This window comes from Colletotrichum higginsianum, chromosome 10, assembly GCF_001672515.1.
Source record: "Colletotrichum higginsianum IMI 349063 chromosome 10, whole genome shotgun sequence".
Classification (NCBI taxonomy): domain Eukaryota; kingdom Fungi; phylum Ascomycota; class Sordariomycetes; order Glomerellales; family Glomerellaceae; genus Colletotrichum; species Colletotrichum higginsianum.
This window is the reverse complement of record NC_030962.1, coordinates 955,981-966,938: the sequence shown is the minus strand read 5'-3', so window position 1 is coordinate 966,938 and position 10,958 is coordinate 955,981. Positions and strand designations below refer to the sequence as shown.

The 10,958-nt window shown below is 56.3% G+C and overlaps 3 protein-coding genes across 3 annotated transcripts; 1 reads left to right on the top strand and 2 right to left on the bottom strand.

Moving 5' to 3' along the window:
- CH63R_13754 (Helicase associated domain-containing protein) lies at positions 1-3,717 on the bottom strand (the record flags this gene model as incomplete). Its single annotated transcript, XM_018308728.1, has 1 exon — positions 1-3,717. The coding sequence occupies one exon, from the start codon at positions 3,715-3,717 to the stop codon at positions 1-3; it is 3,717 nt and encodes a 1,238-aa protein (XP_018151046.1).
- Positions 3,718-4,820: 1,103 nt separating this feature from the next.
- On the bottom strand, positions 4,821-6,126 carry CH63R_13753 (Inositol polyphosphate kinase; the record flags this gene model as incomplete). The annotated part of the gene is made up of 2 exons (XM_018308727.1): positions 4,821-5,931; positions 6,059-6,126. The coding sequence occupies 2 exons, from the start codon at positions 6,124-6,126 to the stop codon at positions 4,821-4,823; spliced, it is 1,179 nt and encodes a 392-aa protein (XP_018151045.1).
- Positions 6,127-9,030: 2,904 nt separating this feature from the next.
- On the top strand, positions 9,031-10,496 carry CH63R_13752 (Argonaute siRNA chaperone complex subunit Arb1; the record flags this gene model as incomplete). Its single annotated transcript, XM_018308726.1, has 3 exons — positions 9,031-9,112; positions 9,174-9,240; positions 9,371-10,496. 3 exons carry the CDS (start codon positions 9,031-9,033, stop codon positions 10,494-10,496), a joined length of 1,275 nt encoding a protein of 424 aa, XP_018151044.1.
- Between the last annotated feature and the right edge of the window lie 462 nt (positions 10,497-10,958).

Here is a 10,958-nt window from a genome sequence, read left to right as displayed (position 1 = left end):
CTAACCCCACGTACCGCCGCCGCCGCCGCCGCGCCCGCCCTTCCTCTGCGCGCTGAGCCTCCAGTCATCCTCGCCCGCGTACTTGTTGTGCAGCGGCTGGATCCTTTCGGCCTTCTTCCTCTTCGACAGCCGGTCCGTCGGCGCCACCTTGAAGAAGGTCGGCGCCGCGTCCACGAGCCACTTGGGCTCAATGCTTGTCGTGCAGTGCATGTATTCCTTGGTCGTCAGCACGAGCGTGTGGTAAATTACCCACTCGGCCTGCTTGCCGAACAGCGCCGAGCTCGGGTGTAGGTACACCGGCGTGCCCTCGATGAGTGTCTTGTAGCCCTCCTGCGGGTCCTTGCGCGCCGCGTTGCGGAAGAAGCCCGAACAGAGCGCCTGCCGCACGATTTGCGTGTTGCGCCCGCAGCTGAGGATCGGGTGCCGGTACCGCTCCATGATCTTGACGAGTTGGTCGTGTACGTCCTTGGCCCGCTTCATCGACCGCGCCTGGATGAAGTTTTCGAAACACCACGGGCTCGAGTAGCTGCTCTGCTTCCACGAATTGTACACGTTGAGGAGCGTCAGGTGGTCGCCGTGCGGGTCGTGGAACTTGGCCTTCTTCTGGTCCGCCTGTGACTGCTTCTCCTTGGGCCGGTAAAACACGTTGGGCAGATTCAGCATCGCCACGATGATGAGCATCTCGGCCGAGCACTTCATGTCTACCGAGATGATAAGCACCTTGGCCAGTGACGGCTCCATAGGGAAGTCCGCCATCTTCCTCCCTAGACGCGTGAGAAGGCCCTCGTCGTCAAGCGCGCTAAGGGCGTAGAGCTCCTCCAACGCCGTGAGCATCGTGTTGATGGGCGGAGGGTCCATGAAGTCGAAGTGCAGCAGGTCGTTGATGCCCATCGCTTTGAGCATGAGAATGACGTGGGACAGGTTCTGGCGCTGGATTTCAGGGATCGTCGTCGGCAGCATTTCCGACTGGTAGGCAGCCTCGGTATAGAGACGGAAGCATTTTCCAGGCCCCGTACGTCCCGCACGACCAGCACGTTGGTTGGCCTGCGCCTGTGAAATCGGGGTCACGACAAGCGAGTCCATGCCGAGCTTCGGGTCGTAGGCGTTCTGCTTGACGAAACCAGGGTCGACGACGAAATAGATGTTGTCGATGGTGATGGAGGTCTCGGCGATGTTGGTGGCAATGACTACCTTTCGGCAGCCAGGAGGTGCAGGGTCGAAGATGCGGCTCTGCATCTCGTTAGGAAGTGCCGAGTACACCGGTAGAATGATAAGCTCTGGGACGTTTGGCCCCAAAGCTTTCATCCGCTCATACAGGATCTCGCAAGACGTGTCAATTTCTTCCTGGCCTGTCAAGAATAGCAGAATGTCACCAGGAGGCTCGGTGAGGTGAATCTGCATGACAGTGACCAGTGCGGCATCGAGATAGTCGGACTCCGGTTCGCGGGAGTAGAGGATCTCGACAGGGAACGTTCGGCCGGGAATGGTAAAGATGGGGCATCCGTCAAAGTACGACGAGAACTTGTCGGCATCCAGCGTTGCTGATGTGGCGATGACCTTCAAGTCCTTCCGGCGCTTCATCGTCTTCTTCAGCAGCGCGAACAAGACATCCGTAGAAATTGTGCGTTCGTGGGCCTCGTCAAGCATGATGACCGAGTACCGCCTCAGGTCCGGGTCCACCAGGATCTCACGCTGCAGCATACCGTCCGTCATATACTTGATCTTGGTCGCCGGGCTGGTCTTGTCCTCAAAACGAATCGTGTATCCGACGGCCTCGCCGAGGGGGGTGCCAACTTCCTCGGCCACACGCTTCGCGACGGACATGGCGGCCACGCGTCGGGGTTGTGTGCAGCCAATGACTCCGTGGTTGGCGAAGCCGTCTTCGGCGAGATACTGCGTCAGTTGCGTCGTCTTGCCCGAGCCGGTTTCTCCAATGACGACCATGACCTGGTGCTCCCTGACGGCATCCAAGAACTTGCGTCGGAACGCATAAACGGGCAAGGATTCTCTCTGGTCCTTGATGCTCATGTTGGTCCGCTTGCCGAATGCTTGGTCCTTTGGCGCCACCGCTCGCTTCCATTCCGGCACGGCGTCGGGCTTGTTCTGTCCCATCTGCGACTTGGCATTCCGTAGATCGCTGGCGAACTTGCGCTTGTCAGGGTCCGCCATCGGGTCGTTCCACTGCGCAGAGAGGTCGACCTTGGAGTCTTCGGCCGCCGCTGCTTCCGCCTCTTGCTGCTTGAGCTCCTTTCTCTCCTTTGCGAGCGCAGTGCCCGACATGGCAGCTCGGTTCATTGAGCCGTCTGGCGCTTTGACAACGCGGATGGGTGACAGCTCGAGTGACTGCTTCGTCTGACCCGCCAAGAACGGCGGCTCCTCCTCTCGGACCTCGATGTCGACCTCCTGTTCCAGCTCCAGCTCGCCGTCGCCTCTGAGGGTTGCATTATAGTCTTCTTCCAGGTCGGGGTAGTCGGATGCCTTTGCAACACCAGATGCGATCAACTGTCGTATCTCCCATCTCTCCGGCGATGTCATGCGCTTCTTTTGTCGACGAGGCTGGTGTTGCGGCGGCGGCATCGGCGTGTCGTCAAACATGTTGTTGTTTCGACTGCCGCCGCCACCCAGCGCTTCCAGGTTCGCTCCCGACGATATCCTGACTTCTGGGTGGAGATCCAGTCCGGTCTCTTGGTCGACCTCTTTCATGGAAAGGCCTACCCTGTTTCCTTCAATGTTGACAACCTTGACCTTGACCTCCTGGCCTTTGGTCAGCAGGTCAGAGGGATGGTTGACCCGTTGGCCTTCCACCAGCCTCGAGATGTGAACCAAGCCGTCGACCTTGCCGCGAACACCGTGTAGGTTGACAAACGCTCCGAAATCTTTGATCCCAGTAACGTGTCCGCTATAAACCTTGTGCAGCTGCGGGGCGTCGTCGACCTCGGGTTCAGGTGCCCTCCTGAACCGGTCGTCGTCCTCGTTGTCGTAGTTGCGTCGTTTGCTTCTCTGCTTCAAAGAAGGCCCGTTTTCGTAATCGTCGAACGATCGAGACCGCGACCGGTATTTGTCTCGTTTCCTTCTTTCCCTTGACCTGGACCGACCTCTGTGTTTCCGCCGCGCTTCGCGACCATCGTCTGGACTGCGACTGCGCTTGCGCGAGTCTGGTTTTTCTTTCCGCGCCTTGCCCTCCAATCCTTCCAACAAGGCCAGGGTGTCGTCGATGGCATCCACGCCGTCTCCGATGTTGTCGTATGCCACCGGCTTATCCGGCACAGACAGACCTCTGAAGATCTGCTCCTTCTCGGCGGTGCTTCGGTGGTGTTGGTCCTCGCTGCTGCCGCCGGCGCCGGCGCCGTTCTTCTGCGCCTTGCCCTTCATCTTCGGGTGCATGGTCAATACGAGACGATCGACGCTCTCGACCAAACTCGGCGGGAAGTCGGCGCCCATGGCGGCGAGTTTCTTCTTGAAGGCATCGTAGTCCTCGGCGTCGACGCGCTGGGCGATGATAAACTCGGCGAGGGTCTTGTCGGAGACGCCCAAATGGTTCTGCAGCTCAGACGTAACCTTTGATACGAGCGACAGAAGCTCGAGGTTCAGGAGGTCGTCCATGGTCGTGGGTACAGTGAGGTGTCCGGGTCGTGATTCAGGACCTCGGATTGCGATGGTCGCTGAGGCCTCAAAAAGTTCTAGGTCGCCGCATGCCGTGCGACGACAACTAGACATGACAGCACTGACAGGGACTGATCGGAGAAACTAGTTGCCGTTCCGACTCTAGCGCGCCTCAATTACGTCAGCATATCGGTCGTTATGTCACTGCTGCCAGCATTTCGCAACTGGCGACACTTTCAACGGCGGGTACTTGAACAACACCAGATTCGCTCACTCCTCATTCAAGCTGCATCTTCGAAACATCTTAGCGCTGCGGTGGCTCCAGTTCGGTGAGTCCAGGGCTTGAAGCTATTCCCCACTCTCGCCAATATGAGTGAGTGGAAGAACCTTCTTCAAGACTCTTCTTGTGAATCCACTGAAGAAGTTCGTGACGAACTGATCGACTGGTGACTGCAAACCTCGTTTTGAACCATCTTGCCTGGGAGAGTAGAGTTTTAGAAAGGCATTCGTAATCCACCAGGGCTCCTATGATGTCACCTTTACTAGCTTGTCCCATACTGAAAGGCCAAGGATAACGACTTGAAGATAATCCAAAGGCTTTATAGCAGAACTAACACTGGGCTGCTTCAGCCCACCCCGCCTTCACTAAATACCCTCGCCGGTAGGCATTCTTTCTATTGTCAATGTGGGGTCGCCAGCAAATGTCGTCCGTGTCGTCGCAACTTCAAATCCAATCGACCTGCATTGGTTCCATGCAGGTCCCATATTTTGACGAGGTGATCTTTGCATCCCCTGCTATTACTCGGAACTCATTGGAGGAATGGCGAAGCAGAGGGTCAGAGGACGAAGACTGGAACTGTAATGGTATTGTATGAATGAAAGGGAACCCTGACGCCGGTTGTTGATGGTATATATCCTTATCCTCAATGTCATAATCACGACTTGAATGCGAGCCCACCCGTTCGTCTGTCCCCATGAGGAGCGATGTCTAATCCGCAACTCTTGTCCACGCGCTGTATCTGGGTATTTTAGTCGTTGAGCAAAACGTGCTCGTCTGATGCCTGCTGTTGGAAGGTCCCTGGTTTTGGTCTTGTCCGTCCCACAAACCATGATTTGTAAAACTTTTGTTCGTCGTCATGCTGCCAGAGCCGTAGGTCCGGGAAGTCCATACGCTCCCCGCGTTCTATCGTTGAGCCGGCTCATGGGAGAGTCGGCCCTCATTGCACCAGCTCCTCGAAAATCTTGATCAGACTCCGTACACCCTTGAGCGCATTCTCGTCAGGGCCTTGGCCGGGCGTCCACTGCGCGTGAGCGAAGTCGATGAGCTTCAGGGAATAGATCTTGGGAAGTGTCGGGCCATCGTCGTCGTCGTCTTCGTCTTCGTCGTCGCCTCCGTTGACGGCAGCATCAATGGTCACGCGGTCTTCATCGATCAGCTCGATACCACTATCCACTCTAAGGGCAGGTCTACCGGGCTTCTCGCTCGACCCAACCAAGGCCTCGACCGCCTCGACCCTATCGACAGCCGTGTTGTTCTGCGCGATGGCGTCCTTCAGTTTGTCGCCGTCGCCTTCGAAAACGAACAAGAGGCTGGCCGAGTACATCCTGCTTTCGTTCGAAGAAAGGACCTCTTCTACGTTGCGCAGGTCACGGAGGAAGGCTTGGGCCACGGCACGGGCCAAATCGTCGTCGATGCCGGCGGTCTTGTTGAAGATGAACCTACGGAAGTTCTCGACGACGTTCTCTGTGTTTACGTAGGTACGACCGTAGTCCTTGTCGTAGATCTTGTAGTCCTCGTGGTCGAGCTCCGACTTCAGGGTCGAACCGCGCCAAACCTTCATGCCGGCGATTCTGAAGCCCAGGGGGCCATGTGTCGTCTTGCGCGTGATTTCGTCGAACCTCCGCTTCTTCTCGGCGGGCGCGTCATCGGCCCAAAGCCTCACGCCCAGCTTGACATCGAGAAAGTTGGGCGACGTGAAGCCAGATCCCGAGTTCTCGAGCACGACAGCCTGGTCCGTCTTGATTCTTTTCGACTTGTTCTGCACCCACTTCTCCTTATCCTGGTGCGACTCTTGCGCGATACTGGGCTGTCCCGTGACGGATTGGGTCAGCTCCTCCTTGGCAGCGGCTGATGCGACGGGGCCGGGTACGCCGTCTTCGATGGAACTAAGCTCGGCAGAGTCGCTGAGCATCAAGGTGCCCATGAACAGGGGCATCAGGTCGGCGAAGTCGGCGTGGTTCTCGTTGGCCGAGTTGTAGAAATCGATCTCTGCCTGCGTGCAGGGCTTGATGAACAGCTCGCCGTCGGCGTCGCACATGGTTCCTGCACTGGAGAATGGCGGCACGACGTTAGAATCCTTTCGCCGTACCAGCTAGCGAATGCATCTCATGTAGAAATGTGGAAAGGGGGTCTGTGGCGAGCGGAGCGAAGCGGAGCTTGATTATTATTACTTACTGGCCAGCAACAGTGTGGTTGTAGTCAACTAGGTCCCCGCGGGCAGGAATTTCCTTCTTGCCCATCATGTTTGCGCAGGAGGAAGAGAGGAAAGATGAGGAAAATGTAATTAAAACCGGAGAGGACTGGCGGCTGTTCAGAGTGGTGGTTGTAGGCCGAATCGCATGCTCAGGGGAGATCCTAGAGGCGGCTGGTGCGTTGGGATGTCAGGGAAGATGGCGCAAGAGCGAGCAAGCTTTGTATCGAAAATGGCCTGAGAAGAGCGCGCGGCGTGGCAAAACGAGTCTATGTAGGTGCGTATATGTATGGCGTATGTGTGAATGTGTTTACTCAGTGTGTTTCTCTCTCTCGCTCTCACTTGTCGGTAAACGGCAATCGGAGCGGCTTGGCGAGGGAAGTGAATGGAGGCATGGAAGAAGTGGATCGACGGTCTGGAAGAGACGAGCGTTGCAAGATGGAGGGACCGAGGGGGGTTAAAATGAATGAGCCGGAACAGCCTACGGATACAGGACAAGGTTAGATGACAGGAGGGGGACTCGAGGGAGGGGAGGGGGATGCAGAGAGGCGTATCCGTAGTCACGATGAGAGACCAGAGGGCATGTTTGGACGCCCGTCACCGACGGGTCACAGAGGCTCAGGCTCAGAGCCCAAAATTGCTTTGGGGGGCGCGGGAGCGAAATTGAGAATCCCATTTGCGACAGCGGTACGTACTGTACCTGCTGCGGCTGCGGCTGTGCCTGTATTCCAAGCACTTCATCAAGTAGTCCTGGGCAAATCTTACATGTAGAGATACAACAGCGCCACTGGACGATACCCCGACACCTAGGTTGACAGTGGACGAGTCCCAAGCCTGCACTCTCGTTCGAAAGCGGCCTCCATCATAATCATTCACCCATCCAACCATCCATAGCCCAAGCAGGCAATCAGCGGTACTTCCTCTGCCCAAACTCCAAGGCTCAAGCCCGACAAGACAGGGAGAGAGGAAGTAGGAAACAATAGGCCCGCCGCCGTCCCTGGGGTCACTCATTGCCATGGGCATCCCCTCTTCCTCCTGAACAGATACTACCTACTCCAATACCGGAGGTCAACCCCAGCAATCGCGGCGAATCTCTCTCACTCAGCCACAGCATCGACAACCCCTCCTCACGTACAACATCTAAAGTCTTACTCGCGGGGATATTTGACAATCGCAACTAGCGGCTTCTGGTCCCCCAAGTCAATACTGTAAATCCGCATTCAGCCCTTCCCTCCCCCCGAGTCCGCCTTGTCCAGCTACTGGCCCATGTCACTCTTCGGCGCGCGAGCCACTGCCTGAGCCAGCCGTGGCCCATATCCCCATATCCCAGTGGCTCTGAAGCCGGGGGGGCTAGGCGCCGCAGTCGTCGTCGGCCGAGTGCCTTATTCAACTTCCCTGTCTCTCTCCTCATTCAAGGGCTTGAAGGGTCTGAATAGGGCGCAGCTCGCTTTCTCTTTTATTTGCACGACACGGCACATCGAGGCTTTGAAGCACAGTCATGGGCATATCGCCATACCTGATCAGGCGTCTACTCCCCACCCTCGAAGCCTGAAGACGAGGACGAGGATAAGGACGAGGACGATGCACTAAACGTATTATGCAAACTGCAGACTGATGCATCAGACATCTTTTCCATGACAGCTCAGCCGGCCACAATCCGATTTGGCCCAGAATAGAGCCTGATCATTACAAAGACTCCTCGCTGTCGAGGTCATTCGCGGCCCAATGGCATGCATGACCAGCGGGCAACGACTACACGATGACCTCTTCGACAAGTCTTTTTGTTTTGCCATGGCCGAGGCCTGGACCAGACCGTCCCCGTGGGACAGGTGCAGCACGACACGACACGACACGACACGACACCCGTCCCATGCCGCCGTGTTGCATTGCCACGCTCGCGATGTGAATCGGGTGGCACCGGACTGGACTCTCTTTCTTTTTGCAACATCACATCAGCTGGGGGGGTCTCGAGCAGCCATGTCTGGCTGATTGACCGCTCTGGACGTGGTCTCACCGCCGTCATTCGGCAAACGATACTCCTACATCAGCCCGTCTCCTCCTCGCCCGCTCGAGCATGCAGACGCTCCTGTCAGGATTTGTCGGGTCAGCTGGGCTTCCCTCCAGCACGCCGCGCCCAAGTGAGCCGTGTGCAGCCCGTCGTCTTCGTCAGCTCCCATCCACTCCTGCGGCACGAATATACGAACGCACCTCCACCCATGCATGCCATCACTCCGCCCCAGATTCCGCCTCGAGCAAGCAGTCGACCTACCTTGACAGGCTTCGAACACAGTTCCAGTTGCAAGAGTGACCAGTGTTTCCCACAAACTTTCAACAATTGACAGGCCTGCATTACGATCCCCCCCTGGCGAACCCGGGATCTCGAATATCATTGGTTTGCTGTCAGTGATTGCCCAGCGATCGCCAGCGGCAGGCCTCCGATGGCTGCGAAAGCCTAGTGCGATTGGTCCGCAAAGGAAGTCTTCGACAGGTCAGATCTGTGATTTACAGAACAGACCGGCAGCATCAGTGGTATGTAGTGGTTTCTTGGGAATAGAACGCTGTTCAGTGCACCGTGATCTGTCTCATCATGGGGAAAGTACACGTGTCCTAGATGCTTCTTTCCATGTTGCAAGTATGTATTCATTTTCAGAACGCAGAATGCAATAGAGGAAAGAGGCGCTGCTTGGCCCTTCTTGCTTCTGGAAGGATGAAGGACGAGAGCCAAGTTACAGGTCGGGAAGGGTCCGCGAAGCAACTGAATGCTCTTTCTCTTTCCATCGATTTCTTCAGAATAACATCAATCTTTTGTCCGTTACCTGCAACAACCCGAGCTTCTTCCTGCACCTTGACATCGATCGTCCGTTTGCTGCAGCATGCTCTGAGACTGAAGTTCCGCTGATAAAACTGACAGTCATTCCTCCTAACACCAAAACTCTCCTCCGCAACAACTTCAAACATGGCGAACGGCAAGAAAAAGAAGTGCACCAGCGACCGCGGCCCTACGGCTTTACACAAGTATCGCGGCACCGGCTTCGAGGGTACTTCTCGTCTCGTTGGGTCACATTCGAACGCGGCCGTCCCTTGCTGACATCCTCTTAGAATTCTACGCCGACCCTCCCATGACCCCTGCCGAAGCCCAAGAAGAACGCGAGAATCTCTACCATCCGTAAGCAGGCCTTTCTCTGACGTGAACCTTCCTGGGGCGCAGACTAACGTGGACTTGTAGAGATCTTCCGTTCGTCGAGTAAGTCAACAATCCTTCTCTCCCTCTCAGTCACCCAACTAACACACGTAAGACGCATCGAAACATGCATCCAGCGCTACCGCGCCCGACGACGTCTGGGTGCCTCGGACCAGATGTTTAACAAGTACCTCTTTCTCGGTGGTATTGACTCCACCCCGCGCATGTTCGGTGGCAACGTCGATGCCGACTTAAAGGACATGTCTCCAGAGGAAAAGCGGAGCGCTGCGGCCATCGACACCGTTCACATGTCCGGCGGCGGCAGTCGCTTCTACAACGATAACGATCCAGATGACTGGGACGTCGACTTCGCCGGCGTCGCCGCAGGCTTCCTGTCCGAGAATCTTCCGACGATGACGGCGTGGGACTACGCCCAGATGGGCAAGGCCGTCGGCGTGCTGGAGAACTTCCTCACCTACGTCCTCCAGCATGACGTGTGTCCCGAATACAACGCCAACGTCAAAGAAGCCCTAGCTATTTGCCAGAAAGCCAAAGTCGAGCTGCCTCAAGCTCACCAAGCGCTCCTGCGCTTCCCAGGGGAATTCAACCTGGCGCTTTTGGAGCTGTTCTGTGGTGACTTTCACTTCTTCGGTGAAGGCGAGTTTCAAAGACCCAAGGACTTCGCAGCCGAGGATATTTTGAAGATCGCTATCACAACGGCGGGAACCCAACAGCAGTACGATGCTGTCATGAAGGGCTTGGCCGACAAGTCCATCAAAGTCGTCAGCGAGGAGGAATGTGACATGGAGGTTGTGGCTGTTCACCGCCCGACGATCGAATCGCGCAAGCTCGTCCGCAGCATCAGGCTAGACAAGGGAGGACCATTCGCTCCTGTCGGCTCAATCGTTGCCAAGCCGTGCCTGATTGAGGACGGTTACGATCGCGGAGCAGACTTTGAGCTACCCAAGGAGGAGGTAACCTTCTTTCTGGACGACGCCATCCTCGTGAGACTGCAACCCGGATTTAAGCTGCAGCTTTGCGTCTGCGAGCTCAACATTGACATCAAGTTTATCAAACAGGCTCGTCTCGTGCTTGTGGAATGGCACACCTTTCTGCCACAGAACCTCATGCAGCACTACAAAGAGCCTGTGCCCTGCGACCGCCCTCCCCCGTCGGCCGTCAAGATGGATAGCGAAGGAGTTCATGTCGATGCGAACGAGCAGAAGACGTTGGACTCTTAGGGAAGGAAAGGGCCGTCGAGGGATTTGGGATCATTAGTGGCACATATGGTTTGGGCGTTCGGAAGGAGTCCTGATATTAGAGTTCTTGAGACACCGTGGGCGAAGGACCGGCGTTTCGAAAAGATTAGATCAAGATACCCCATCTTTCAGGAGAGTTCGAAGCATCCAACTAAATAGATGATGCAACGGATAATTTGCACCAATGTCTCGCGTAAAACTCGTGCAGCAGCGCATTAATTCGTCATCCCGCCCCGTCCAAAACTCCAAAGAGGCGAAGCTGTGTCGTTTGATAGAATCCAAACTCCGCCCGCAAAATCCCGAAGCCAAAGTTACATGAACCAATACAATAACAGCCAGACGTGGCCGACCGAGCTAGCGGAGAAGCAGAGGCCTCTCAGAGTTGATCTTTAACAAGAGACAGCACCAATAAACCTCGGCGCCGCCCGTCCGCCTCCGACTGCT